This window comes from Cardiocondyla obscurior, linkage group LG02, assembly GCF_019399895.1.
Source record: "Cardiocondyla obscurior isolate alpha-2009 linkage group LG02, Cobs3.1, whole genome shotgun sequence".
NCBI lineage: Eukaryota > Metazoa > Arthropoda > Insecta > Hymenoptera > Formicidae > Cardiocondyla > Cardiocondyla obscurior.
In genome coordinates this window covers 4,547,492-4,574,701 of record NC_091865.1, presented here as the reverse complement: position 1 = coordinate 4,574,701, position 27,210 = coordinate 4,547,492, and the positions used below count along the sequence as shown (strand labels likewise).

Below are 27,210 nucleotides of genomic sequence, written 5' to 3'. Positions count from 1 at the left end.
GAATATATCGCGTTAGACAAAGAAAACAACAAATACATAACCTTAACCCGCGATGAAATTAATAATTGTATCCGCGGAAGTAAAAATCTTATATGCGAAAACAATTTCGCGACGTACCACGTATCAGATAACGCACCTTGCGAAGTCTTAGCACTCACCGAGCCGGGACATCAACCCGAGAAATGCAAAACCCGCCATATCATATCTAATGTTAGCATATGGACGGCACTAAACGAGCCCCAAGCGTGGCTATACTCGACCGCGTCACAGACCATTGAACTACGATGTAAACATAAGCCAAGTAAAAAATTAAATATAATCAGATCAGGTAAAATAATACTAAGAGACGCCTGCCAATTAAATACAAACGACCTCACAATACAATCGAAAACTCTTCTAGGAGAAAGCGACATCAATATTTGTATACCAACATATAATATCACTATGATACCAATCAAAGATAGAACCAACATTGCTAAAATTACGTCACAATTAAAAAACATACAAAGAGAACCAATTGTACGAAATAAAAATGAACTACTACAACTAAGCTTAGATTTAAACAAAATGCGTTCCGAACTAGATAATAATAATGTTGCGGCAAGAACAAAAACAATAATAATATATTCCGTAGGATTAAGTACAACATTAACCGTATTTACTGCCATTATTATAATTATTACTATAATAAGAAAAAAATATTGTAATAAAAATAAACTATAATTAACCACAAAAAAAAAAAGACGTATCACAAACTCAACGTCTTTCCTTTTCTCCCCGAGGGAAAGGGAACTTGTAAAAGAAAAAGGCTTGAACAAAAAATGAAACATTCAACCCTTTTTCTTCTCCCTAGGGGGGAGGGATCCCTTAGCAACAGAGGCTCGGGAATAACGCCGAAATGTCGCACGCGCGCGACCATTTAGCTTGATCGGCAGAATACCGCCGATCAAGGTAACCCGGTATTTCCGGCCGGGACGCGAAGTCCGAGGACAGTCGCGGTTGCCACCCGCGATTCCGCTGATTGCTATGATTTTTGGCATAGCAACAGTAAGAGATATATAGGGGCAGCCGCGGCCCAGACAGGCAGTCGCTAACAAGTATCTCGCGTGGAATCTTTAATTAAATAACAAGTGTAAGTGTAACTCTGTAAAAAGGGAAGAAAGAAATAAAGAAGTGAATCAGATTAACGAAAAGGCGACTTTATTCCTAAAATTACAAGTCTCTCCGGAGAACGAATCCCACGGCACCCTCACCGGTGCAACAGGAGTAATTAAATGACCGAGGAAGACAAGTTCAGGTACGCCAAAAACACATTTGTTGGCGTTCACGCGAAGATGAAACTCATCGAGTCGTTGAAAAACAGTACGGAGATGTAATACGTGCTCTGCCTCGGAAGTAGAAGCAATTAGTATATCGTCGAAAAAGGTAAAGACGTACTCGAGATCGCCGAGAGCACGATGAATATACCTCTGGAAGGTTTGCCCGGCGTTACGCAAACCGAACGTCATTGCACAGAATTTGAAGAGTCTAAACGGAGTAATAACGGCGGTTTTGGGGATATTTTCAGGCGCGACAGGTATCTGGTGAAACGCGCGCGAGAGATCTAAAGACGAGAAAACGGACTTGCCATGAAGCGCGGATGAAAAATCATGCAAGTGCGGTACCGGGTAACGATCGGGAACCGTAATGGCATTTAATCGACGGTAATCGCCGCAAACGCGCCAGTCACCGTCCTTCTTTTTAACAAGGTGGATGGGACTTGCCCAAGGGCTACTAGAAGGTCTGCAGAGTCCTTCCTCACAGTCGCGTTGAAATTGAGCTTTAACGGCCTTGAGCTTATCTGGGGGTAATCGGCGAGCACGCTCGGCGACAGGGGGACCGGTAGTAATTATGTGGTGGTGCACACCACGAGACTTAAGCGGAGTCGCTTGCGCCGCACCAAAGACCCTGGAAAAATCAGTAATAATATGCGCGTATTTATGCGTTGATTGAATTAAATGAGCCGAAACTGCGGAGGTGGATTTAAGTATACCCGAAGCAAATAGACCAGTGGTCTCGTCTACAAGACGTCGGCGTTTAAGATCGATAATTAAATTATAACTTGAAATAAGATCTGCTCCAATTATAGCAAAAGGAACAGCGGCAACGCAAAAATTCCAAACCATTGGACGACGGATACCAAGGTCAAGAGTGAGACGCACTGTACCGTAAGTGTTAATGACGGTATTGTTGGCAGCAAACAACTTATTGTCGGAGGGGCATAAATTATTAAAGTTAGAAGACGGAATTAACAATATTTCCGCACCGGAATCCACGAGAAGGATGTTACCGGACTTGCGGTCGCGAACGTGGAGGCGTTGAGAACTATCAGGGGCCTCGACCATTGCCTCACTGGGCGAAGGCCCTGCTAGTTTGACGAGTTATCGGCGATTTGTTTCCACGAGCAAGGTTTAACGCAGTATATTGCTTTAACGCCATTTTTTTTATAAATCCAACAGATTCCGCCCGCGGGACGGCTACGAGAGCGAGAACGAGAGCGCGAAAAGTTATTGGAGCCTTTTCGATAACGGTTGCGAGTGCGATCCTGAGTCGCTAATCTTTGTAATTGTTTAAGTAACAGTTCTAGCGTACTTTTAATGGAGCTAGAGGGTGAAGAAGGTGCAATTTTATTAATATTTGCACATTCTGAAGGACAAACTTTAGTGAGTGACGCAACGGAATGCTGCGGCGTAAGGCCATAAGCATCCATGATCGTATCGGCAAGTTGCGCCAAATCTTGTAAATTATCGGTTTTACTAGTAACTAGTACAGCGCGACATGGTTTCGGAAGGGATTCAAGAAATATCGAACGCAATACAGAATCGCCACAAAACGATCCACACAGATTACGCATTCTCGCAAGGATTTGAGATGGCTTCCCTTCGAGGGTAACTTGCCCTTTTAGTAACTGGCGCAATTTAGCCGCAAAGGATACCGCAAACGTGGAAACAATTCGCTCTTTTATTAATTCGTACTGTTTAACCGGATCGGGGCTTTCAACCAAATCGTTGATTAAAGCAACGGCCTCGATGTCGAGGTGAGCGACTACGGTGTCCGCCATAGTAATTTGGCTTTTAATGCCCGCGTTTCCAAGTGAAGCTTCGACTTGGATAAACCAAAGAGCAGGATCAGTTTTATAAAATGCAGGCATTTTTGGAACTCGGTAGAAAGCCTCAACGTGTTGCGCATGCGCTGGGGAACCGGATGAAGTCGCTTGATTATTGCTACTAGCATTTTGCGCCATCGTAGCGTAACCTGAAGTACGCCGCAATTAAATAATAGAGAACGCAGTCTTAAATATACGCCTGTTATATCCCGAGCCCTTAGCAACAGAGGCTCAGGAATAACGCCGGAATGTCGCACGCGCGCAACCGTTTAGCTTGATCGGCAGAATACCGCCGATCAAGGTAACCCGGCATTTCCGACCGGGACGCGAAGTCCGAGGACAGTCGCGGTTGCCACCCGCGATTCTGCTGATTGCTATGAATTTTGACATAGCAACAGCAGGAGATATATAAGGGCAGCCGCGGCCCGGACGGGCAGTCGCAATTAAGAATTTGTAATAGAGACACGCGCGGCTTCGAAAGCTGTAATTCATCAAAGGGAAAATAAACGACTACAGCAACTTAAACGAGATATATTTATTCAACGACATCCCGTTACACTATCCGGAGAACGGACCCCACAGCACCTTCCCGGTGCAACACGCCGCTGAAAGTAGGAATAAAACGCACGCAATAGAGTTTGTCGCAAATAACTAGAAATATCGCACGGAATCTACATTTAAAAATAAAATATCCAACGAGGACGGTCGCTGAGGGCAAAATTGTTTTGTGGCCCAGAAAAATAAAAAACATACGCGGAAAGTTTCAACGACGGTTGGCACTTGCGCGCGAAATAAAGAAACTTGCGAAACGTCGCGGCAAGAACGAGAGAGATTGAACAAACGAATGTCGCTGTGCGCTAGCGCGACAAAAGAAAAAAATGAACGTTGGTTGCTACGCCACAAGAACGCGTGAAAGAACCAACCGTTTTTTTTATACTGAAAGAACCAACCGTTTTTTATACAGCGAGAATGCAGCGAAAAAATTCACGTTTTGAGAGTGGAAAAATTAACGCTGAAAAACTTATGCTTTTGAACACGACGCGCGCTAAAAATTAACTCGCTAATTATGCTCGTGATCGGCACGAGAAAAAAATTACGCAATTTGGGAACGCACGCACTTGCATTGGCACAGGGAGGGAAGGGCGATGCGATGACGATGATCTCGCAGGGGTGAGATGCGGCTGCAATGGTCTCGATGAGGGCGCCGGTGTCGGTGGCTTCACGCAATATATACCTTCGCGGCATCGATGATTCCAAAAGCAGGAAAAGCAGGTACCAGCGGCACAGCAGGAGAAGCAAGAACAGCAAGAACAGGGCGAGGCTGCGTCCAGGGTGAGGTGCCCATGCAACACTTACGATCCACAATCGGGTGTCGTGTTAGTGTAGCTTGCACGACGGAGGCAGGAAACAAAAATCGTCTCGAAATCCCGTGCAATTTCACGGGCCAGGCGCTGGCTTTCAGAAGTCAGATGCCGAACTTATGCGCCCGTTAGATTTGAATGGCAAGCTCGGCGAGAGTCGTTGCACTCGATTGACGATGGCCAGGAGTCACCAAGATGGAGAGGATTTGTCCGTATGGCGGCAGCGAGAAACGGCTGCAGCAAGAACTGCTTGCCCAGCGGTAAAGAATTGTCTGTCCGCAGAAACTGCATGCTGGACAGCGAAAAAGATTTCCACACCAGGAGTTGATCAATCGGCAGCGTTTTATTAAAAACTTTCTTCGACAACCAAGAAGTATCACGTCGGGGTCACCACTGTGGGGACGATCCTCTGGCCCCGGTGGATCGTCCAACGAGATGCTGGTTGAGTCGTATTTAGCGGGCCAAATAAAAGTCTTAATTATTTTAACTGACACTTTAATTAATCAACTTAATTACTAGTTGGCTTGGCTAGAATCGAAAGCCTTAGAATACTTATACCGCTTGCCGATAAATAATCTTTCTACCACGTGTGAGTTCCTCTCGTGAGACTCGCAAGAGCAAGAATAACTGAATGGAGAACCGCTTGAGAAATATCTCAGGCGTTAGAGGAGAGAGCATATCGTTCGCATGTCTTATGCAATGCGTGTGAGGAAAACCGCGCAGAGACGCTCAAGCGCAGGACCAAGCGCGGGTCCGTACATAGGCGCAGGCCTACAATTAATACCACATAAATTCGCTTTTACGCTTTGCATATCTTTTAACATAACTGGAGGTATGAATTTTACTTTCATTAAACTTATGGCACTTCCTGTATCTAATAAAGAATGTAGATTCAAGCTTACATTATCGGATCGATTACGATAATGTATTACGATAAGATTTTTGCTACGTTATTCTGCCGTACGTGGCATAAATTGCCCTGTTCTTGCCACAATTTTGCTGTATATGCAGTGCACGTCAAAATTTTCTGTCATTTGCGTGAACATATTGAGTCTTGTAATGTTACAGAAAATCTTATTCTGTTCTTTCCATAAATTTGCTATCTTACCGTATATAGTAAAATTTGTCTTATTTCTATTTCAAATTTGTTAATGTACTGTGTATAACAAATTTTCACTGCTATTGACGTAAAGTTTACATTACAACGTTAATAGCATCATTATGTACTTTTCTATGCATAAAATTTACGAATAAGTCTTTTTGTGTCATTTACAGCATCATATAATATAAAAATTTTGTCACAAATTTGCTCGAAATTTTTTTACATGACAAAGTAAGACAAATACTTGACAAACAATTGTTGTGAAAATTGTAACAAACATTGCTGTCAAGCTTCACCTATAAACGTGATATTATTCACTTGGCTATCTGGGTATGTAGAATAACAAATAAATTTAGAAATTTTTGGTTGCGATTCAAAAATGATTCTTGTTGCACCAGGACGGTGCAAGGGGTCCGTCCTCCCGGTTCTTTTGTATATCCGCGAGGACCAAATAAATTGTAAACTCCTTTTTTACGTAGATGTTCTTTATTTCCCTCTGTTTGTTTGCTCAGACTTCGGGCAGCGTTACCCCGGTGTAGTAGTTATTAGTTAGAATGACCCGCGGGCGTTCGGCGGCCGCGGGTTTTATACGCGACTGTTGCTAAAGCGGAAAAGCAACAGTCCGCGGATTTCGGGCGCATAGGACAGTGACCGCGTTCGGTCATTGCCTATGCGAAAAGTGCAAGGCGTCGATCGGTCAGCGAATTCCGCGATCGGAAGATCCGATCGACGCTGGTTGTTAACCCGGCCTGCACCTTCGCGTGCGCGGCCTTGCTGTTGCCAGGGTCGGGTTACAACATCCCTCCCCCCCTGGGGAGAAGAAAAGGGCTAGAGCTTTATTAGGGCCATTTTCTTCTTATCGCTGTTTACAGAAGCCATTACATTAGTCATTTGCTTAATCTAATTTTCTTGTTTCGCTTATCGCTTTAAACTTATTTTTTACACGGACGCGGGCGCGGGCGCCGTGGTTGGTTTCAACATGCGAGGAGACGGAGGGGGCTTTTTATTCTTGTGATATCTTCTTATACCTAATATTACAATTACCGCAATTATAGCTATCACACTTACGATGGTACTGGCGCTCGCAGTGTACACGATTATTTCGTGTGAGGTGATACCTCCGGGCTGACTCACGGTGTTGTCCAGCTCACTGAGCTCGCCGCTTAACTTATCTAACTCTACCGGGTTTCTTATAAATGTCTCGCGTTGTATCTCTTTTAAGTTCGTTCCTTCCGGTAAGGCATTCGCGAGTGTAAGGCTTAGGTTGTATAGAGGTAAGTGGGTAATTATGTCTGTCTCGTTAGAAGCTGTTGTTGTGCGTATCGTCATGTCGGTCGTGGTGATTTTGCATTCTCCGTACACATTCAATTTTCCCGTCCGCTCGATCAGTAGTATTTTGCTCGGGTAGTTTTTGCATTGCATGTGTATCTCCTGTGTGTTTATGGTCGAAAATAACCAAGCCTGCGGCTCGTTTAGTGTCATCCAAAACGTGGCACGCGACGTAGGCTGTCGTATATCACATTGCGTCGGTTGCTGCTCGGGTCTCGTGAGCGCCTGTATCTCACACGGGGCATTCGCCTTAACGCGATAAACCGGGTGATTCTGCGTGCATATGTAGTTTTTGTTCCCACGCCTGCATTTCTTTAGCTCGTCCGCGGTTAGTAGGATATAATTCGCGTTATCTCGGTCAAACGCGATTACCTCGTTGTTTACGTTTACAACCTTAAATCTATTTTCTTTCTCTAGGACGGGTATTGGCGAGACTCTCATTACCTCATATGACTCATATTTGACGATGGGGAATTTGATAATAGTTACTATCGCGTTCTTTTTATAATATGCGCTAATTTCCGCGTATTTTTGTATGTCGTTCCAGCTTTGTTCGTTTACCCTGAATGGGAAGTGATTTCCCCCTTTTAAATGCCCCGAGGCTTCTCTTAATTCTATTATTAGTCTTTCTAAGGGTAGTATGCGTAAGTTTATAATGTCCGCTTTTGCGTGAGTTAGGAAGTCGGTGACATCGTATACGTTGTTTATCATAGTTTTTATTAATGCCTCTAATACTGACAAATAGTCTATCGCATACAATCTTCGCGTCAGCTGGTCCAGCCTCCAGCTGATATTGCTTGTCGCGTTTGCTAAAATCTGTATATGGTGTTCTACTTTATCCTCCATCAATTTTATGTGACCTATGGTTGTGTTTAAAATTTTTATCTGCGTCTTTGCGACATGTTGTAGCGCTTCTTGCCGCGAGTGTATAATTTTAAGTTGTTCTGTTATTTGTTCTTCGTCATCCGCGTCCATCAATCCGAACAACGATTTTCCTACCTTCCCTATAATATCTATTAATCCCTTTTTTTGTACCGGCACCCCGTATATAATTCGTAGCCGGTTCAACGCGACTGTTAGCTTATCGTTTTCCGCTGCTGCTGTATATAGTATCTCCTTACACTTTGCGCCTATCTGATCTTCTTTTGACTTGTAGAAATTTTCGCATAATTCTTCTGCTTTAGTGACATAGCTTTGTAAGTTTTTGTATCGTGCTTCGATGGCTTCTGTGTCGGTGATTATTACGAATTTCCACACGGATTCGGTTACCTGAAGTTGTCCCTGGCCCTCGAAGTATAGCCCGGGTTCGTTCTCGAATTTGGTGATTTTGTACGGCGGTGACTGCTCACCCCCCGTACCACCATTTGAACCGTGTGTTGCAGCGAGAATAATTCTGAAAGGTAAATTATCTTTCAGTTTTATTTCAACGCGATGCCGCGTTGGCTTTTTTTTTTTTTTTTTTGAGTGCGCGAAGTGTCCCCACGTGTCTGAGGTTTCGCTACTGTGTAGGCGAAAAGGACTCTATCGCTGAGGTGAGTGCATATATTCTATTTTATTCGTGTAATATTACGGTGTCGCCTTAATCTATCCCATGAATTTTTTATGCTCGTCCCGTCAGTCTGTTCTCTGTCGCCGACGGGTACGAAGCAATTCGCAGAGTGTTTTCTCTTTTTTCCTATATTAGAAAGAAAAGTAAGAATACTGTGATTCCGTTTCCTCTTAAAAAAAAAAAAAAAATTTATATAAAAATTTTTTTTTTTTTTTTTGGTTTTATCGCCTTACATTTACTTTCCCTACGACTACTTAGTGTACTTATAACTACGGGGTGTTTATTTGTGATTTCTTTGTTTCCAGTGGATTTCCCAAGAGAGGCTTCCTTGGCATCGGGGGAACGGTGTTTCCGGTGCCATGCGCCCGGGTATATTGTCCTGTGTCAGGATCATCTCCTGGACCGGGCGCGGTATCATCTTTGTGTGAGGTGCAGCGGCTACTTCGAGCCTCGGATGTGCGAGCCGTGCTGCACCCTTAGGACGCCGTCACCGCCCCCGCCGCCAAGGGATGACTTCCGGCTAATCTCCGTCTGGGAGCGGCGGTACGACGTGGATCTCCGGATCCGGGCGTCGTCGACTGGCCGGGTCGTATGGACTCTCAGCAACCGTGAGTAGTATTCACGTATTTCTTTTCGCTTCTGTCCGTCCTTTGGCTTGAACCCAGCCTCTTTGGTTCCTGAGACTGGTGTCGATTGCCTCTGCCACTGGTCCCCCTGCTGTTTATTCCTTATCCCTATTGCTTATTTTTCCCTGTCCGCCTCGCTGCGCGTGATCTTTCTTCGTGTTATTAATGGTCTATAAAGGCTTTTAGTCGGTTCGCGTGTACTCGCGTTGTTTTTCGGCCCTTTCGTATTGTATAATTAACGTCGCCGTTTCGTTCTATTATTACATATGGTCCTATCCATTTAGCGTCTAATTTTTTCGATCGCCTCCTTCGTACCGTTTCGTCGTGCAGTAACACTGTGTCGCCTACCTTGAATGCGCGCGGATTTATTTTCTGATCGAACGTATTTTTTGTTTTCTCCTTTTTTAATCTTGCATTTTCCCTGGCTATCTGGTTAGCCGCGCGCAATCGTTCGCGTAATTCCTGCGCGTAATTTTCGTAGGAGTATGTTGGTTTGGGCACCGTGGTCAGTGCCGTCGGTAGCATTGCCTGGTGCCCGTACACGAGTTCGAATGGGGTAAATCCCGTGGATGTGTGGGGCGTGGTATTATAAGTGAACATCGCATAGGGTAACCACTCATCCCAGTCGGTTTGTTCTTCATTCAGATAATGTCGCAGGTATTCCGCTAGGGTCCTATGAGATCTCTCTAGTGCGCCGTTCGTTTCAGGGTGGTATGCGGTGGTTTGAATCTTATTTATTTTCAAAAGTTTGCAGGTTTGTTTAAAAATTTCGCTTAGGAAGTTGGTCCCTTGGTCCGTGAGAATATTCTCGGGTATCCCGTGCTCGAGAATTATCTTTGTCGCGAACGCCTTGGCCACGGTAGCCGCTTCTTGGTTCGGTAACGCGATAGCCTTGCTGAACTTAGTTAGGAGATCTTGAAATGTCAGCACGTATTTATTTCCGGCGGTCGTTATCGGTAGCGGTCCCACGATGTCCAGGGCGCATTTCTCGAAGGGTTTCCCTGGCGTGTCCGTTATAATTAGCGGCATTTTCGTTTTTCGGCTTAATTTGTTCCTTTGGCAGTTTTCGCATTTCTGGATGTACTTTTCGATATCCTTATTCATTCCGGGCCAGTTATAATGTAATTTGATCCTATTTATTGTGCGATTTACTCCCTGGTGTCCTCCTAAGGGGGAGTCGTGATATTCTTTGAGTATTTTTATTTTCTCTTCTTCGCTGTATTCCTGTTCTTCGTTGGTCTCGTTTGTGCTGACTCCGATAAACTCCTCTGGCGGGTTTCTGCTGAGCGCGTCTGCGTTTGTATTCTGCTTGCCTGACTTATGCACGATATCATATGTGTACTCTTCTAATTTTAGTCTCCACCTGATTAATCGCGATCCCGGATCGTTAACGTTAAATAGCCACACGAGTGGTTTATGATCCGTGATTATTGTAAAACGCGTGCCATAAATATACGGGCGAAAATGTTTTACCGCCCAGACTATTGCTAGCAGCTCCTTTTCCGTGGTACTGTAGTTTTTCTCCGCTTTATTTAGTATTCTGCTAGCGTATGCGATAGGGCGGTCTTCTCCTATTTCTCCTTGCGATAATATGGCCCCGATCGCGTAGTCCGAGGCGTCGGTGGTTATCAGAAAAATTTTTTCAAAATTCGGATAGCTTAACACAGGGGCGGTGGTCAATTTTTCTTTTAGTATTTCGAAAGCTTGCTGATGCTCCATTTCCCACTTGAAAACGCTGTCTTTTCGCGTGAGTGCGGTTAGAGGTTTTGCAGTTTTTGAAAAATTTTCGATGAATTTGCGATAATATCCCGCTAGCCCTATAAATGACTGTACATCGCGTACTCGTTTTGACGTCGGGAATTGTTGTATTGCAGTTAGTTTAGATGGGTCGGGTCGTATTCCTCCCTCCGTTATTATATGTCCTAAATATAAAACTTCCTTCCTGAGGAACTCGCACTTCTCAGGTTGAAGTTTCAGGTTGTTGACGCAGTCTTTTTAATACTTCCACGAGTCGCTTGTTGTGTTCGTCTAACGAGGCCCCGTAAATTACGATATCATCGAGGTACACAAGACATTTTATTCCCTGGAGACCCGATAGTACCGAGTTCATGAGTCGTTGGAAAGTAGCTGGCGCGTTTTTCAATCCAAACGGCATTCGATTGAATTCGTAATGCCCCAACGCCGTTGAGAACGCGGTTTTCTTTTTGTGCTCCTCGTGCATAGGGATTTGATGGTATCCTGACGCGAGGTCTAAGGTTGTAAAATATTTCGCGTTTCCCAGTTGGTCTAGGATATCCGTGATGTTTGGTATAGGGAACGAATCTCCCACTGTGGCGTCGTTTAGATTCCGGAAATCGACGACTATCCGGAGCTTCGGATTTCCTGACGCGTCGGCTCGCTTCGGTACCACGAGTATGGGCGCATTCCACTGGCTCGTGCTCTCGCGAATAATTCCTTCGTTCATCATTTTATCTATCTGCCGATTTACTTCTATTTTATGGCGCTCCGGCAACCGGTAGGGTCGGCAGTTTATAGGTTTTATTTTCGCGTCGTTATTTATTTCGTGCGCGACCGCGGAAGTGTGAGAAAGAGTATCGCCAGCGAGGTAGAATGTGTCGCAAAAGTTTGCGCAGATTACCCGCAGCTTGTCTTCCTCTTCCTTGTTTAAGTGTGATGTCCGCAACTGCTCGTTTAACGCTTTTATTCGTGTCTGTACCTTGCCGTCGCTTAGCGTATCGCGTAACGCGAGTACCGGTGCCGAGTCAGCAAATTCCGCTCGGTGAACGACCAGTCGTAGTGTAGGAAAAACTATCGGCTTTTCGGTTGTGTTAATCACGCTGATAGGACACGCGTTGCCTATCGGATCGACTAGGCAATTCCCGATCAAGATCCCGGGTGCAGGCTCGTGTGCGTAGATTATGCCCACCCGATTTTCGTCTGTAATCGCGCGTACGATGGTCTCGCTTCGCGGCGGTAACATGATGCGAGCATACGGATGGAGCGGGAACGTCACACGGTTTATACTTAGGCGGCCGTTCTCTACGTCATATACGGTCCGCTGTGTCTTTAAAAAGTCCATCCCGAGAATTCCCTCGTAATCGATGGGGAAATCGTCCGGCATGACGTGCATATCGTGGTGCACGAAGTTAGCCCTGAGGCGGATTGTGGCGTTGCACTTACCGAGTGTTTTCGCCTTATGCCCCGTTACTCCCGTTAGTGCGGTTGAACCGGAGAAAATGGGGGTGGTGCCTTTTAGTTTTCCCACCTTAATAAGCGTAACCGCGGCACCCGAGTCGACGAGGAAAGTAGCCTTTCCGTTTTTCGCTTGGAAGATTGGTAGAGTGACGAGATCGAGCTGTCGATTCTTCGTGTCTTCTGCCAGGTGCGCTATCTGATAATCTCTTGCGAGTCGGGTTTCCTGATGGCGCGGCGGAACAGTGTTTCCCGGGCCGCTTCCTACCGTCTCTGTATTCAGTTCTCTCTCTCGACAATGCGCGGTGTTTACTACGGGGGCCCTCCTCGGCGGAGGGTTCGGTCGGGAGTCGCGTCTAGTGTTTTCACGAGGTCCCGTCTCGCGTTTCAGGCGTCGGCATTCCTCGCGCGTGTGCCCCGGTATGTTGCAATATGAGCAGTGTTTCGTCGTGGTGTGCACGCGTGGCGGATGATCGACTCGCGATAACGCGAAGCGTTGCGCGTATCGGCTCGTGCGACACTCGAATCCCGCGTGTCCTTGCTTCCCGCATTTTTGACAGGCTGGCGGGGGGCGTCGCGGCGGCGGGTCGCGATCCAGGAAAGATCACGTCGGGATACCGCGTTGTCTTTCCTCCATAGCCGCCCCTGCGATGGCCTGTTGTAACGTAGTATAGTTCCGCGACCGTACGATCATTTGAGTATATGGGAGGAGTCCGGCCTGATAATTTTGTAGTACTTGTTTCTGTATAGAATTCCATATCCCGCGTTTCTCGTCATCTGAGTATTTCGGGTTTTCGCTTAAGGCGTCGTATAGCTCAGTCGCGAGGGAGTCTGCTCGGAATCCAAAAGTTTGCGCGCTTTCACCATGTCGTTGCCGCAAGTTATTAAAGTCGATTTGTAGATATGAGGTGCCCCGTCGTTGCACGTAAGCTTCCTCTATTTCGCTTAAGAATTGTGAAAATCCGACGACTTTCCTAGTTTCGAAACGCGACAGCGCGCGTCCCGTCAGTTTTGTGTACAAGATTGCGGCTAATAGTTCATTTTCGTCCGCTGGGTCTATTTTTCGCGCGACGTATTCACAGGCTTTAATGAATTTTTTGGCGTGCGTCTCGTTCCCGTCGAAGGAAGGGATCGTTTCGAGGGCATGCTTTATCGACAGGTATTGCCGGGGGTTGTCCAACGAGAATCGTACGTCATCGCGGTCGTGTGTTAGTGGTTCTCTCCGTAAGGCTACCGGTTCCGACGTTCGTGTGGAGTGGAGCGGTTCTCGCGACGTGTTCAGCTCGCTTTCTACCCGATCTAAGCGCCTATTTATTTCTTGTATGGCGTCTAAGATCGTGCTTAGAGTATCACTATGGGGTGCTGGCGAGCGCCTCCGTGTGATCGGAGAAGGGGGTTCGGATCTGGGCCGCTTTATCACGGTGTCGGCAGTTGTCACAGGGGTGCCGCCGGCGGCCTCCTCCCTCGATTCGCTCGTTCCGTCGCGTTCGCCATTGTCTGATACCATAAAAATTCGCTCGCCGGAGTCTGTTTCAGCTAGTTGATTTTCGTAGAGCCTTGAGGAGGTCCCTTGATTATCGCGGGTAGAGTTTCGGCCGCGTCGTCGCATTTCTAACTCGTCTGCTATTTCCGCGGGATCAAATATACTACTGTCGTATGAGGTAAGAGAGAATTCCCCGCGTTGCGATACGTTGCTTATATCGCTACCTGCTTCTTCTAATAGCCTCTTCCGGTCGCTTTTTCGCGTTTCGTCGGTAGGTCGTGCTAAATTTAAGTCGGTTTCGTCGCACGGTTCGGTTTCTTCGCGCGGATCAAGTTCCGCTGAGCTTTCGCTATCGCTCTCTGTATTTAATGCCCGACGCACGTTATCGCGGATTTCGCGTAGGGCGGCGGCTGCAATGCCTAGGGGGTTTGCAGGGGGTGGTCGCCGTGCCCTGTGGCCTGATACGCTATGTAGCCAAGATTCGTTGGCTATTTGAGCTCGCAAATCGAATTCTTCGTGCGAAATCGACTAGTCGGGTTAAGATTGACAATAAAGTTTTATTTCGGACTTACACTAACGCAAGGTGCTGCATGGCGCTGTCTCTGCTTCCGGGTTTTCTCGTCCCCTTTTCCTTCCGGTCCTTGTCCACGGCTGTCCGTTCCTTCGAGTGGCTGCGGCCGGGCTGCTGCTACCTTGGCTTGTCTCTCAGCTGGTCGCTTCTCTGGTGTCGAGCGCGTGCGATATCGGCAGAAACGCTGCTTGTGCTGTCCTAGTCTTCTTTTTATGTATAGGGTGAGTCCGATTTCTCACTTTTTGTTCTTTTGTTTCAGAAATCTTCTATATGGCCCGTCGCGAATAGGAGGACGTCGCCGGAGCGGTGCCTCGCCGGGGGGCGGATCCCACCGTTGCCACCAAAATGTTGCACCAGGACGGTGCAAGGGGTCCGTCCTCCCGGTTCTTTTGTATATCCGCGAGGACCAAATAAATTGTAAACTCCTTTTTTTACGTAGATGTTCTTTATTTCCCTCTGTTTGTTTGCTCAGACTTCGGGCAGCGTTACCCCGGTGTAGTAGTTATTAGTTAGAATGACCCGCGGGCGTTCGGTGGCCGCGGGTTTTATACGCGACTGTTGCTAAGGCGGAAAAGCAACAGTCCGCGGATTTCGGGCGCATAGGACAGTGACCGCGTTCGGTCATTGCCTATGCGAAAAGTGCAAGGCGTCGATCGGTCAGCGGATTCCGCGATCGGAAGATCCGATCGACGCTGGTTGTTAACCCGGCCTGCGCCTTCGCGTGCGCGGCCTTGCTGTTGCCAGGGTCGGGTTACAACATTCTTATGAAGATAAACTATTTTGATATGTAAAGACTTTCGTTTTTCCCCTTATATCTTAAAAACTATTCAAAATATCAGAAAATGTTTTATATGAAAGTTTTATGATAAAAACACCTCTATTTAACTGCATTAACATAATTAAAAAAAATGTTTTTTATTTTATAAACAATTTTGTTAAAAAAAATTATTTTTTTTAGTTCTGTTACTGCAGCTAAATAGAAGTATTATTACCATAAAACTTTTGTATAAAATATTTTTTTATATCTTGAATAGTTTTTGAGTTATATCGAAAAAAGCGAAAAGCCCTTCTATTTGTAAAGGGTGGTTTCACCCCCTTAAAGTAAAATTTAGCTCAAACAAAAAATAGTTTTGTGTTACAGATAAACGACTCTACATGCATTGTTGACTATCAATTTTTAAATAATTAACTTTTTTTATTTGTATTTATTATTAACAAATATTGCAATACTAATTTTTGTTAATAACTTTTAAATCATTCAATTACAAACGAAAGCAAAAGTACTGTAAATAACTACAGACAATTCTTAAGAGAATTGCGTAAGTGGATTTGAGATATTTCAATGTCGGATGCAATTCATTTTTTAACCTTTTTATTTTTAATTAGTCAACCTGTAAGCAAAATTATTTTTACTGCAAACTACAAATAAAATACTGTCTATTTCTGTAGAAAAAAATTATTTAAAAATTGAGTGCTAAGTTTATACAGGTTTGCTGCAGCAGCGAAAAAGATGGTAGTTGTAGTCAAGTAAGGTGAATGCATATGTTAAATAAGGCACATAAAATGAGTTAAATTTAAATTGATCGCTATATTTCTTTTTATAGATAACGCATATGAAAAATACTAACATTATTCACTTATATCAAATCAAACTTATTGAATTTATTTGTAACTTGATTTATCGTCTTAGAGATCCTGTAATTTAAGTATCTTTCAATTCGTGTAAAAATAAAATGGTTTCGGTACATGAGCACTACTATGTTTCATAAAAAGAAATAGTATCGCTACAAAATTACCTTATCCGAATTGCATTAAAACACAATGCAACGTAATACGCCAAGTTTTTGTATGTCAACTTGGTTCTTATTAATTTTATTATTTTACTGATAATTATGAACTGGCATTACTTTTTATATAAAATTTTTATATAAGAGGAGTGCATATACTTAGCGTTTTCTTTATTTTCTTGAAAAATTAATTTTGTACTATAATGTTAATCCAAAAACTATTAAATTTCACAAAGCATATATCTTCGATACCGATTAACATTGACGGTTTATATAAAATAAGACGGTTTTATATTCTTGTTGCATTTTTAAATATAATCTATCTTACAGTTTCAGAAATATTCTTTTACGTATAAAGCAACGTATAAACCGATGAATAAACAATTGTAGTTATAGACGTTTTCAATCACAAAGAGTATCCAGAGAAACACAACTGAATATGTTATATCACAACTGCTATAGAATATATACTTTATTCTCTTTCATCGTGTTACTTTTCTTTCGGAAAAAATTTTCAAAGGAATACGGAAATATTACTTTAAAGAAATAAATTTTGCCATTAGAAAATTCAACGAAATATCTAATCGTTTCAAACTTCTTTAGCTTTTCGAGACATTATGTCTTTCTTTGACAACCGCTACTATTATTTTAACAAAAGATTGCTGTGTATTCTCGGTCAATGGCCATTTCAGTCACGACTAAAGAGTTATATACTGTTCGGTGTCGCGTCAATATTCATTTTAAGTTTGACAGCGTTCGAGGTGTTTAAAATACAACAGAAATTGGTCACAACATAAATTAATTGTTTTTAATTTTTAGCAGATGTGGGGTTTAGTAGCTGGGATTACAAATATGAACATCATCATGATAAATCTGTCACCATTATTGATAAATAGCTTCGTCATTGTAAAGTTTTTTAACTGCGCGCTTACTAAGCACTACGTTCGTATATTAGTTTCCCCACATGCAAAGCTAATTAGATTATTTCATAATGTCCTATCGCACTATTTCTTTGAGTTACAGATGAAAGAGTTTTTGGAGGACATCGAAGAAACATGGAAAGTAAAACATATAGGACCAGAGAAAGAAATATTGGAAAATTTCGCGGAAGAATATATGTCAATAACAAAACCATACATGAGTAAGTCGTGTTTGAATTCATTAATAAAAAACAATAAATTTGTTTTTAAATATGAATTATACAAATATAATAATGTGACAAATCACGGTATTGTTTTTATTAACATTACACCGTGTCCCGAGCTACATTTCATGTTGTTTATCGTTGTTATCCAAAATGTAAAAATGTTTTTATCTTTTTTATTAAAAAAAAAATTCTCAAGAAAGTATAGTTAAACAGTGTTTACAAAATATATATTTTTAGTTGCGCTTAACTTTTTATTTTAATTTTTTAATTTGAGTTTTAAATCAGTTGGTTTATGCTGCATTAAAATAATGTGACTTTTAAAATAACGAAAAAATGAATGAATTAATTAATTTCAGTTGTTATTTATACACTTTGGTTTCTTTACTGTGGACCACCAGTTGTCATTAATAAAATCCATCAACTTCTACCGACAAATGAAACATATACGCCCGAGTTTTTATATCGCATAGAACATGTTCTCAATTTGGATAAATATTTCAATTTATTGATGCTTCATGCATTTATTGCCGTATTTTACATAATCACCACTGTTATAGCTGTCGATATCACATTCACAATGTGTATTCTACATATCTGCGCGTTGTTCGAATGTTTACGGTAAGTCGTTTTTGCATTTTTTTAAATACGGCGATTTAAGGATTATATTTAATAGGTACAATATAGAACGCATACGCGGTTCAGATTTCGTACATCTTGAGCCAAAAATTGAAGATGACAAAGCATATCACGATATAATTAATTGTATTGAATCCTATAAACATGCGTTAAAGTTAGTATCAATCTTTATTTTTAATAGAAACTAAAATATTATTTTTAAATTATATAGTAAATAAAATACTTGTATTTATTTTAATAATATTTTATATTAAGTTTCAATTAAACTATAATTATATTAGATTTATTTCAACAAACTAAAAACATATTTGTGTGTATAGACTTTCCGATATACTTTCGGCTAACTATTCAACAGCATTTTTATTTATACTGGGAAATATAGTTATAAGTTTGAGTTTCGGCGCGGCAGAGGTAAACATTAGGAATTAAACGTAGAAGTTGTAAATTATAATAATATCTTCAAATAATATCTTATAAAATTATATATTTAAGTTAGTAATGCTAGATACTCAGTTAGAGGAATTAATCAGAATTTTTTCTGCTACTATGGGACAAGTGTTAGTTATATTTTATTTGAGTTGGATTTCTCAGAAATTGATCGACTACAGCAGCAGTTTTCAAAACGTAATGTACGCATTTATTAAGTTAATAATTATTTAAAAGATCTATATGCTAAAATAAAATGTATGCGCTAACGCTGAAGCGGTTCTTAAATTAATGCGAATATATACATATCTGTAATCTAAGCGTATTAAATTTTTGTACGTGTTAATTGATCATTATTTTGCTGACCATTACAAATTGATGCTAGTTTTTTATATTAAATCTCTTTTTTTTAGTAATAAAACGTCTCTTGAAACTTTTTACTTTTTTTGTAATAATAATTTAGATAATGATGCACTGTGGTGGCAAGAAAATAGTTAAACGGGGACGCAATTGAGCGGAATCTATTACAATTTCATGATTAAATTTGTTAACACATTGTTAACATGTTGATGAGTTTGTTGAGAAAGAAATAATTCATTAAATCAAAACACGGAAAGAATTAAAGCAGAAGGCAGGAACGTTGAATAATTTATGATTTAACTTAAAATCTTTATTTTGCTGTTTAATGAATAATATACATATGTATAAAACAGCTTATTGGCAAAGAAAGTTAACGTAGCAAATTTTAAGATTGTTTCAGTTTGAGCATAATACATTAAATTAAAAAAAAGTGCAGTATCAGAAATAATATACTATATTTTGTATAATTCAGTTTTTTTTTACGTTTCTTAAACAATTTAAGAGTCATTGCTAGTTTGTAAAAAAATAAAACTGATAGAGAAAATTAATTTTAGTATTATTAGTTACAGCTGCGACTGGTATAATATTTCATTGAGATCAAAACACCTTCTGAAATTAACATTACTACGTGCAGCTCATCCGTGCCAAGTAAAAGGTGGCAAGATATACGTTATGTCACTGATGACTTTTAGCTGGGTATACACAAAACGTAATAACATTTTATTATTAATTATTTAAAATTTAAAACAATGTTTTCATATTATTTGCAGATCTTAAAAGGATCTTTATCGTATTTCACAGTTCTGACATCACTACAACAAGAATAAAATGTATAATAAAATTTTAACAGCTAAGAATTCATTTACAACATCGCTGTTCTATAAACGTGATATCAAATTTCAATAATTTTTTTTAATATTATACAATACATTTTGTATATAAATTTATATATTTTTTTAATGCACTAATTAGGACGTATTTATCAATAAATTATCAGTTTTGCATTTATATTGATTATTTCTTTTACAAACGACATAGTTATAATTTAATAACTTGTATATTTAAATGTATATCATTACCTTATTATAGTTAATTAAACAAAAGTTATTAATTATTAAATAAATAACCTAATAATGTTTGTTATTTTTTCTAATTTATACAGTAATATATACAGTGGCTCATGAAAATCTACATACATATTAAAAACCAGTAGTTTACCATTAAAACAATTATTTTTGAAAACATTAACAAAAGTAAGGTATTCCTTATAATGACAAACTAATACTGTTGTTAAGTCCTTGGACTCCACATCTCCTTTTTTCCGACACGCGACTAATAAATTAGATAAACGGAGTAAACCGAGACTATTTATTGACGAGAGAAAACTTCCAAGCTTCCAGAAGAAATAATTTTATACTCTGATGCCCTTATCGCCGGATGCTTAAATTAAACTTAAAACAATCACGCTATAGATGCCGACGGAAATCTAAACAGAAAACTCTTCAAAAGACATTAAACTAATAGGGTCCCAAAATGATTTAGAATCAATATCGAATATCTGGCGATAAGTGAAGCACTTGAGATCGCAGTTATACCATGGCCCCGAGATATAGCAGAACAAAGGCGCGAAAGTCCTGCGATCGTAAGAACATGACACGCGGTCGGATTCCATAAAGTTTGTTTATAGTATAAACAAACGCGACCCGGCAATAACGAAAAGAGGCCTTTAAGAATTTTCTCCCAACTGTCAATGACAATATTCTGGAAGGTTGGAAGGGGAAGCCATGCGGGCGGAGATTAGTACGAACAAATCTTTTCTCTCGGGCCAATAGATATCGGGAACTCCTCACCACAAATTAAAAACCTAAGGGCGAAAACTAGAGCTTAAGAAAATCAAAGAAGGGATGAGAACTGAGTGACCAATAATTAAGAAAAAGGAAAAGTGGAGAGACACGGCTGGCAAATAAGAACACTGGCTTTTTCAAAAATGAAAACCTGGCGCTAGTCCTCCCCTTTTCCGAAGTTATAAAGCCGCGTGTTTCGGCGGGACTCGCTCTCATTCAGTCTCTGAACCATCTCCGTATGAAAATTCGCTCTTTGTGTTAAAAGTGACTTGTGACACCTTTGTGTACCCTTTGAAAATAAAGAAACTCGTCTAAGGATCAAGGACTCCTCCGAGATAATCGAAGTCAACAAAAAGTAAGTCTTAACATTTATTTAACCCTTATTTTCTCCTTCCGTTCAAAACGGTTCCACTAAAATTTTAAAAATTATATATATGTGGGTGCAGATTTGGCTGCACCCCGGCAGATGACGGGACCGGTATTACCTGCGACCGGCCGTCGTCGCAAGCAATTGTTAGTGCCGCGCACTATCTTCCCCATTGTCTTCCTTGCCTAGCAACAGTCCGGCTTGGCAACGGAAGCTCTTTCGTCAGCTTCCGCTGACGCAGCGTTGCATCATCTCCTGGATGATGCACCGGGAAGTCCCGTCTTAAAGATAAAGGGCTGATAAGCCACAAAGAACTTCCTTTGTACTTCTATGCTGGCGACGTGTCGGAGCGTCAGTCCAGCACCAGAAGTCGTACCTCGCGCATGCGACTAGTTTATATCAAATCTTTCGTTCTTTATTACTTTGTACTTTATTACTTTATTATTTTGTAATTTTCTTTATTAAGTTTGGAATTACATTTCATTAATTTTTATTTCTTGGGTATTTTACTGTGTTCCCTGCGCGCTTCCTAACCCGCGAACCTGTGAGATCCCAAATTGGTGACCCCGACGTGATCTAAGTGATTCGTCGCCAAGTGACAACTTGTCTTGTCTCTGAACGTCTGGTGCGCGAGTGTGATTATGGCTATCATGCTCACCCCGTCGAAGGAGATGTTCTCCGCCGAGTCTGATCAGCCCGCGACAGGCGAGGCTGCCTCGGCCGATTATGTCGACCTGACTCGCAACGACGGGCCAACGGCTTCCCCTCGTGCGGCTCAATCAACGCCGCATGCGGCGCCTCAGCCGCCGCGATTGCCTGGTGCTCAATTCGGAGGAGACTTCGGAGCTAGCTGCCAGCTGCCGACTGCCGGCCTTCTGGAAGGACAATCCTGAGCTGTGGTTCTTCCAGGTGGAAGCCATCTTTCAAATCCACCGTATCGTCTCTGACAGCAGCAAATTCAACATGGTGGTGGCCAAGCTCGACGTTGACAGCCTGCAGGAAGTGGCGGACATCATCAAAAAGCCTCCTGCCTCCGGCAAGTACAATCGCCTTAAGGCTTCTATATTAGAGCGGCTGAGCGATTCCGCGGATCGCCAGCTGCGAAAGCTTCTCACTCAGCTAGAGCTGGGTGACAGGAAACCGTCCCAGCTACTTCGCCACATGCGAACTCTGGCTGGTGACAGGGCTACCGAGGCTGTTCTGCGCGTCAAGTGGCTTGACTTGCTTCCGGCCAGCTCGCAAAGACTTTTACGCATATTTCATGCTTCAATGCTTGACAAACTCGCGACAGCGGCTGACGAAATGATGGATAGTGGCTCTCAAGTTATGGTCATCTCTCAGCCACCTAAAAAGATTGTCAAGACCGAGACAACCGCGACACCCGCGCCTGCGACTTTCGAAGCTGTTCCGTCGCCTTCTTCCGCCGCCGATTTAGCTGATGCAATTTCCGCCTGTCGCGTCTCGCTTTCTAAGCTAATCTCGCTGAATCGGAACATTTTTGATTTACTGAAGGCCAACCCTTCTTCCGAACGTCGCTCTCGCTCGCGTAAACGCCCGCGATCGCGATCTGTATCGACGCCTCCCAGCACGCGCTCGGATAAAGTGTGCTACTATCATCGGCGCTGGAGAAAGGCTGCGAAAAACTGTCAGCAGCCCTGCGATTTCCAGGCTGCCTCGTCTCCGGTACCCTCGGGAAACTAAGTATTCCAACGTCGCAGGCGGTCCACGTTGGCAAACCAAATTCTGAAAACCGCCTTCATGTGTTTGATCGTCGCTCGCGTTTATACTTTCTGGTGGATTCCGGTTCCGCCATCTCTCTTTTGCCGCGCTCATCTTGTGAAGATTCGCGCCCGTGCGGACTGAAACTTTTTGCGGCAAACGCGTCACGAATTGATACCTTCGGTCAAAGACAATTAAACCTTAACCTCGGGCTTCGCCGCGATTTTGCGTGGGACTTCACGATAGCCGACATCTCGACGGCTATCCTGGGGGCAGATTTTCTCTCCCATTACGGTCTCATTGTGGATCTCAAGAAGGAACGTCTGCAGGATCCGCTGACTTCACTGTCAGTCGGAGGATCTCAACATCCGATCTCCTTCTTTAATATTTCACCGATCTCTCGGAAACAGCTGCCGACCGGCTCCATCGCGCGTGATTATAAAAACTCATTTCCGGCTTCGCTGACCTCACGGCGCCTTCCTCCGTCGTCTTCATGAACAACAAAGAAGCGGTGCAGCATCACATCTGCACTCAGGGACCCCCGATTTCTGAACGACCTCGCCGTCTGATCGGCAAGAAATTGGCTGCAGCTCGCAAGGAATTTAACACTCTCCTTGCCAGGGGCATTATCCGTCCCTCGGCTAGCCCTCTGCACCTCGTGCCGAAAAAGTTAGGAGACTGGCGAGCAACGGGGGATTACCGGAAAATCAACTCCGTCACCATACCGAACAGTTACCCGCTGCCTATTATAGAAGACCTGTTGCAGGAGTGTCACAACAGCACTGTCTTCTCCAAGGTGGATCTGCAGCGGGCTTATTATCATGTGCCTGTGGCTCCGGAGGATATCTAGAAGACTGCGGTGACAACGCCGTTCGGATTATTCGAATTCTTGGGTATGCCGCTCGGCCTGCGGAATTCATCGCAAACCTTCCAACGTTTGATGAACCGGCTGTTGGATCACCTGCTTTTCGTCAAGTGCTACTTGGACGACGTTTTGGTTTTCTCCAAAACACACGAACAACATCTTTCCCACTTGAAAGATTTGTTCACGGTTCTCCGCTCTGCCAAACTCTCAATCAATTTTGAGAAATGTCTCTTTGGAAAAGAGAAAATAGATTTTCTTGGTTTCGCCATCTCCAACAACGGATACGAGCCTCCGGAAGCTAAAATTCAGGCGATCAAAGATTTTCCGCGACCAGAATCGCTGGAGCAACTGCGGAGATTCCTGGGAATTCTGAACTTCTACAGGAAATGCATTCCGCATGCCGCAGATCAACAAGCGCCTCTCACTGAGCTTCTTAAAAAAGCTCCCAAGAAATGTAAGAAGCCTATCAGCTGGACTTTGGAGTTGGACAAGGCTTTTTAGAAATGCAAGGAGAGCATTTCTCGTGCGTGCAAGCCTTCATTTCTCAACCCGGATGCACCTCTTTGTCTCACAACGGATACTTCAACAACCGCGATCGGATCTTCTCTGGAGCAATTTTCCAGCGGCGCCTGAACACCGCTGGAATTCTTCTCCAGAAAACTCAGCTCAACGAAACGCAACTACAGCACTTACGATCGTGAGCTCCTCTCGATCTTCGCTTCGATCAAATTTTTCCAACGCTTCCTAAAAGGACGGAAATTCTCGATCAGAACTGATCACAAGCCTCTGGTGTACGCAGCAGCGCAACGTTCTGACAAGGCTTCGCCTTGGCAAATCAGACAGCTGGACTTCATACTTCAATTCAACGCGGAAATTTCGCATATCAAGGGAGAACTCAATCCTGTTGCTGACGCCCTGTCACGGACTTGTACCATCTCCATGCCTACTCAACTCGATGCTGGTACCATTCAACGAGCTCAGTTCTGCAACGACGAGCTGCCCACCATTGAAGAAACTACTTCGCTGAAGCTTCAAGATCTCACCATCGACGGTCACAAGATAGCTTGTGACGTGTACAACGGCATCGTTCGTCCATACTTACCTGAGCCTCTACGAAGAACGGCATTTGATGTGCTGCACAACCCGGCACATCCGAGCATACGAGCTACTACAAGATTGCTCGTCTCAAAGTTTTGCTGGCCTAACATCAAAAGAGACGCCTCTCTCTGGGCGCGTTTCTGCGAAGCTTGTCAGCGTTCAAAGATCGGAAAACACAACCGTGCTGCTCTTGAAAAGTTCGATTGCCCGGATAATCGATTCGAGCATGTGCATGTCGATCTCATCAAGCTTCCTCTGTGCCAAAATTTTCAATATTGTCTTACCATTATAGATCGTTTTACCAGATGGCCCATGGCCATTCCACTCAGGAATATGACGGCTGATACTGTCGCGAATGCCTTCTTCAATCATTGGATCTGCCAATTCGGAACTCCGCTGAATATTACTTCGGATCAAGGGACGCAGTTCGAGTCATCCCTTTTCAGCTCTCTCGCTCGGATCACTGGCTCCAAACGGATCAGGACAACGCCCTATCATCCGCAATCCAACAGGATGATTGAACGTTTTCATTGGACCTTGAAGGCGGCCCTGATGTGCAACAATCAGCGGCTTTGGCCAAAAGTCCTCCCGACCGTACTTCTTGGCTTGCGGACTGCTATCAAGAAGGACTTACAAGCTTCTCCATCGGAGATGCTCTTTGGAACAACCTTACGCTTGCCAGAAGAATTTTTCACTTCTCGTTCTCTTACTGCTAATCTCCGTGTCTTTCTTAATAGATTTCAGAATCTCATGCAAAACATCTACCCGGTTCCAGCCTCGGACCATTCATCAAGACACCCGTTTCAATTCAGAGATTTGGAGACCTGCTCTCATGTTTTCAAGAGAGTGGACACCATCCGGCGACCTCTCGAGCCTCCTTACACCGGACCTCATCCAATCGTCACTCGCCTCAACCCCAAGGTCTTTGTCATCCTTGTGGACGGCGTAGAAAAGACGGTTTTAACGGATTGTCTGAAGCCCGCCTTCTCTGATGTCGGCGACGCTGAAAACGAGTCATCCTTCTCGGCTCCGGATTCTGCTGGCTCTGGACCATCTCAGCCCTCTGAAAGTGCATTATCGGCCCCTTCACCACCTTCAAGAACTATTACTTTCGCTTCTCCCTCGGAGCAGCTCTCTAGGGGCGGAGTGGATGTGGGTGTAGATTTGCCTGCACCCCGGCAGATGACGGGACCGGTATTACCTGCGACCGGCCGTCGTCGCAAGCAATTGTTAGTGCCGCGCACTATCTTCCCCATTGTCTTCCTTGCCTAGCAACAGCCCGGCTTGGCAACGGGAGCTCTTTCGTCAGCTTCTGCTGACGCAGCGTTGCATCATCTCCTGGATGATGCACCGGGAAGTCCCGTCTTAAAGACAAAGAGCTGATAAGCCACAAAGAACTTCCTTCGTACTTCTATGCTAGCGACGCGTCGGAGCGTCAGTCCAGCACCAGAAGTCGTACCTCGCGCATGCGACTAGTTTATATCAAATCTTTCGTTCTTTATTACTTTGTACTTTATTACTTTATTATTTTGTAATTTTCTTTATTAGTTTGGAATTACATTTCATTAATTTTTATTTCTTGGGTATTTTACTGTGTTTCCTGCGCGCTTCCTAACCCGCGAACCTGTGAGATCCCAAATATATATATATATATATATATATATATATATATATATATATATATATATATATTCGAAATGAATAACGAGGGTATTGTCAGGGTGCCGTTCGCATTCCACAAATTCGCTATCTTTTTAAAGTCCTTCGAATTCTCTGATAACTCGACTTGGTTAACGGGCTTCCTTTTGTCAGAGGTTGTGATATGCCGCCAGTAAATGGTGGCTATCAAAACCTTGACTTGAGTGAGGTTCCATCCGATTAGAGAAACTGGAAGAATCTTTAAAGTGATGTATGGAGAGATCCGGAAGAAGGAATGCGACGTGATGCTCTAGCATTTTCCTTCTATAATTTTTTCGTTAACTCAATCTTAAATTGATACCTTTTAGTGGAATCGAGCAACCTACGTTCCATTAAGAAAAGTCGAGCGCGGAGGAACCGGAAGATTAGGGAGTTACGGGAACTAGTACGGAGTTTCTTCATACAATTCCTGTTCGCAACGGCGCCAAAGGAAGTCATACCCGAACCTTCGAAACGAAGATCAGAGCGTCCATGGTCGCTACTTCCTTTCGCTCCTCCCAACTCGCCGTTTAACGGCGAGCACTCGGAAGTCGAAGAAAGCTGACCGTCTCGAACACCTTCACCACCGCGATCGAGAACTCCGACGTCATCCGAGCCTGAGTCGGAGCAGTTCCGCCCTATTTCTCCTTTCTACACTCTCGATATATCTCTAAATTCCACCGAATCTTCTCCTGGAGCTGTTCTTAGAGCATGCTCCTCTCCTATCCCGTCACCAATTCTTTATCTTGGGGAACCCGAGGAAGTCGGCTCCTTTGCTGAGGACGAAACCGTCTTTTGGCAAGAGCCTGACAGCCCGGATCATTCCCCTTCCCCCGCCCCAAGTGTAGAGTTCTTCGAGGAGCAAGAGGAACCGAGAGCGGTCGTAGACCCTCTCCTCGAGCTCCTCCGGAGGAGAATCCTGTCCC

At 43.4% G+C, this 27,210-nt stretch overlaps 2 protein-coding genes and 1 pseudogene across 5 annotated transcripts in view; 1 reads left to right on the top strand and 2 right to left on the bottom strand.

Moving 5' to 3' along the window:
- Window positions 1-2,407: 2,407 nt before the first annotated feature.
- Window positions 2,408-3,283, bottom strand: LOC139109586 (uncharacterized). The gene has a single exon (XM_070668753.1). The coding sequence runs from the start codon at window positions 3,281-3,283 to the stop codon at window positions 2,408-2,410; it is 876 nt and encodes a 291-aa protein (XP_070524854.1).
- Window positions 3,284-3,665: 382 nt separating this feature from the next.
- Ttll5 (Tubulin tyrosine ligase-like 5) overlaps window positions 3,666-27,210 on the bottom strand; it is a 98,842-nt gene continuing 75,297 nt past the window's right edge. For all 4 annotated transcript variants that reach the window (XM_070672323.1, XM_070672332.1, XM_070672348.1 and 1 more), the window contains one exon: window positions 3,666-8,330. In XM_070672323.1, the coding sequence (XP_070528424.1) occupies window positions 6,548-8,330 (1,783 nt within the window). In that variant the 3' untranslated portion in view covers window positions 3,666-6,547. The remainder of the gene's footprint in view (window positions 8,331-27,210) is intronic.
- LOC139111840 (uncharacterized) lies at window positions 16,671-19,551 on the top strand (annotated as a pseudogene).

What these genes read in the sequence shown, in the direction of transcription:
- LOC139109586 (XM_070668753.1), bottom strand. Translation starts at nt 3,283, where the DNA reads ATGGCGCAAAATGCTAGTAGCAATAATCAAGCGACTTCATCCGGTTCC.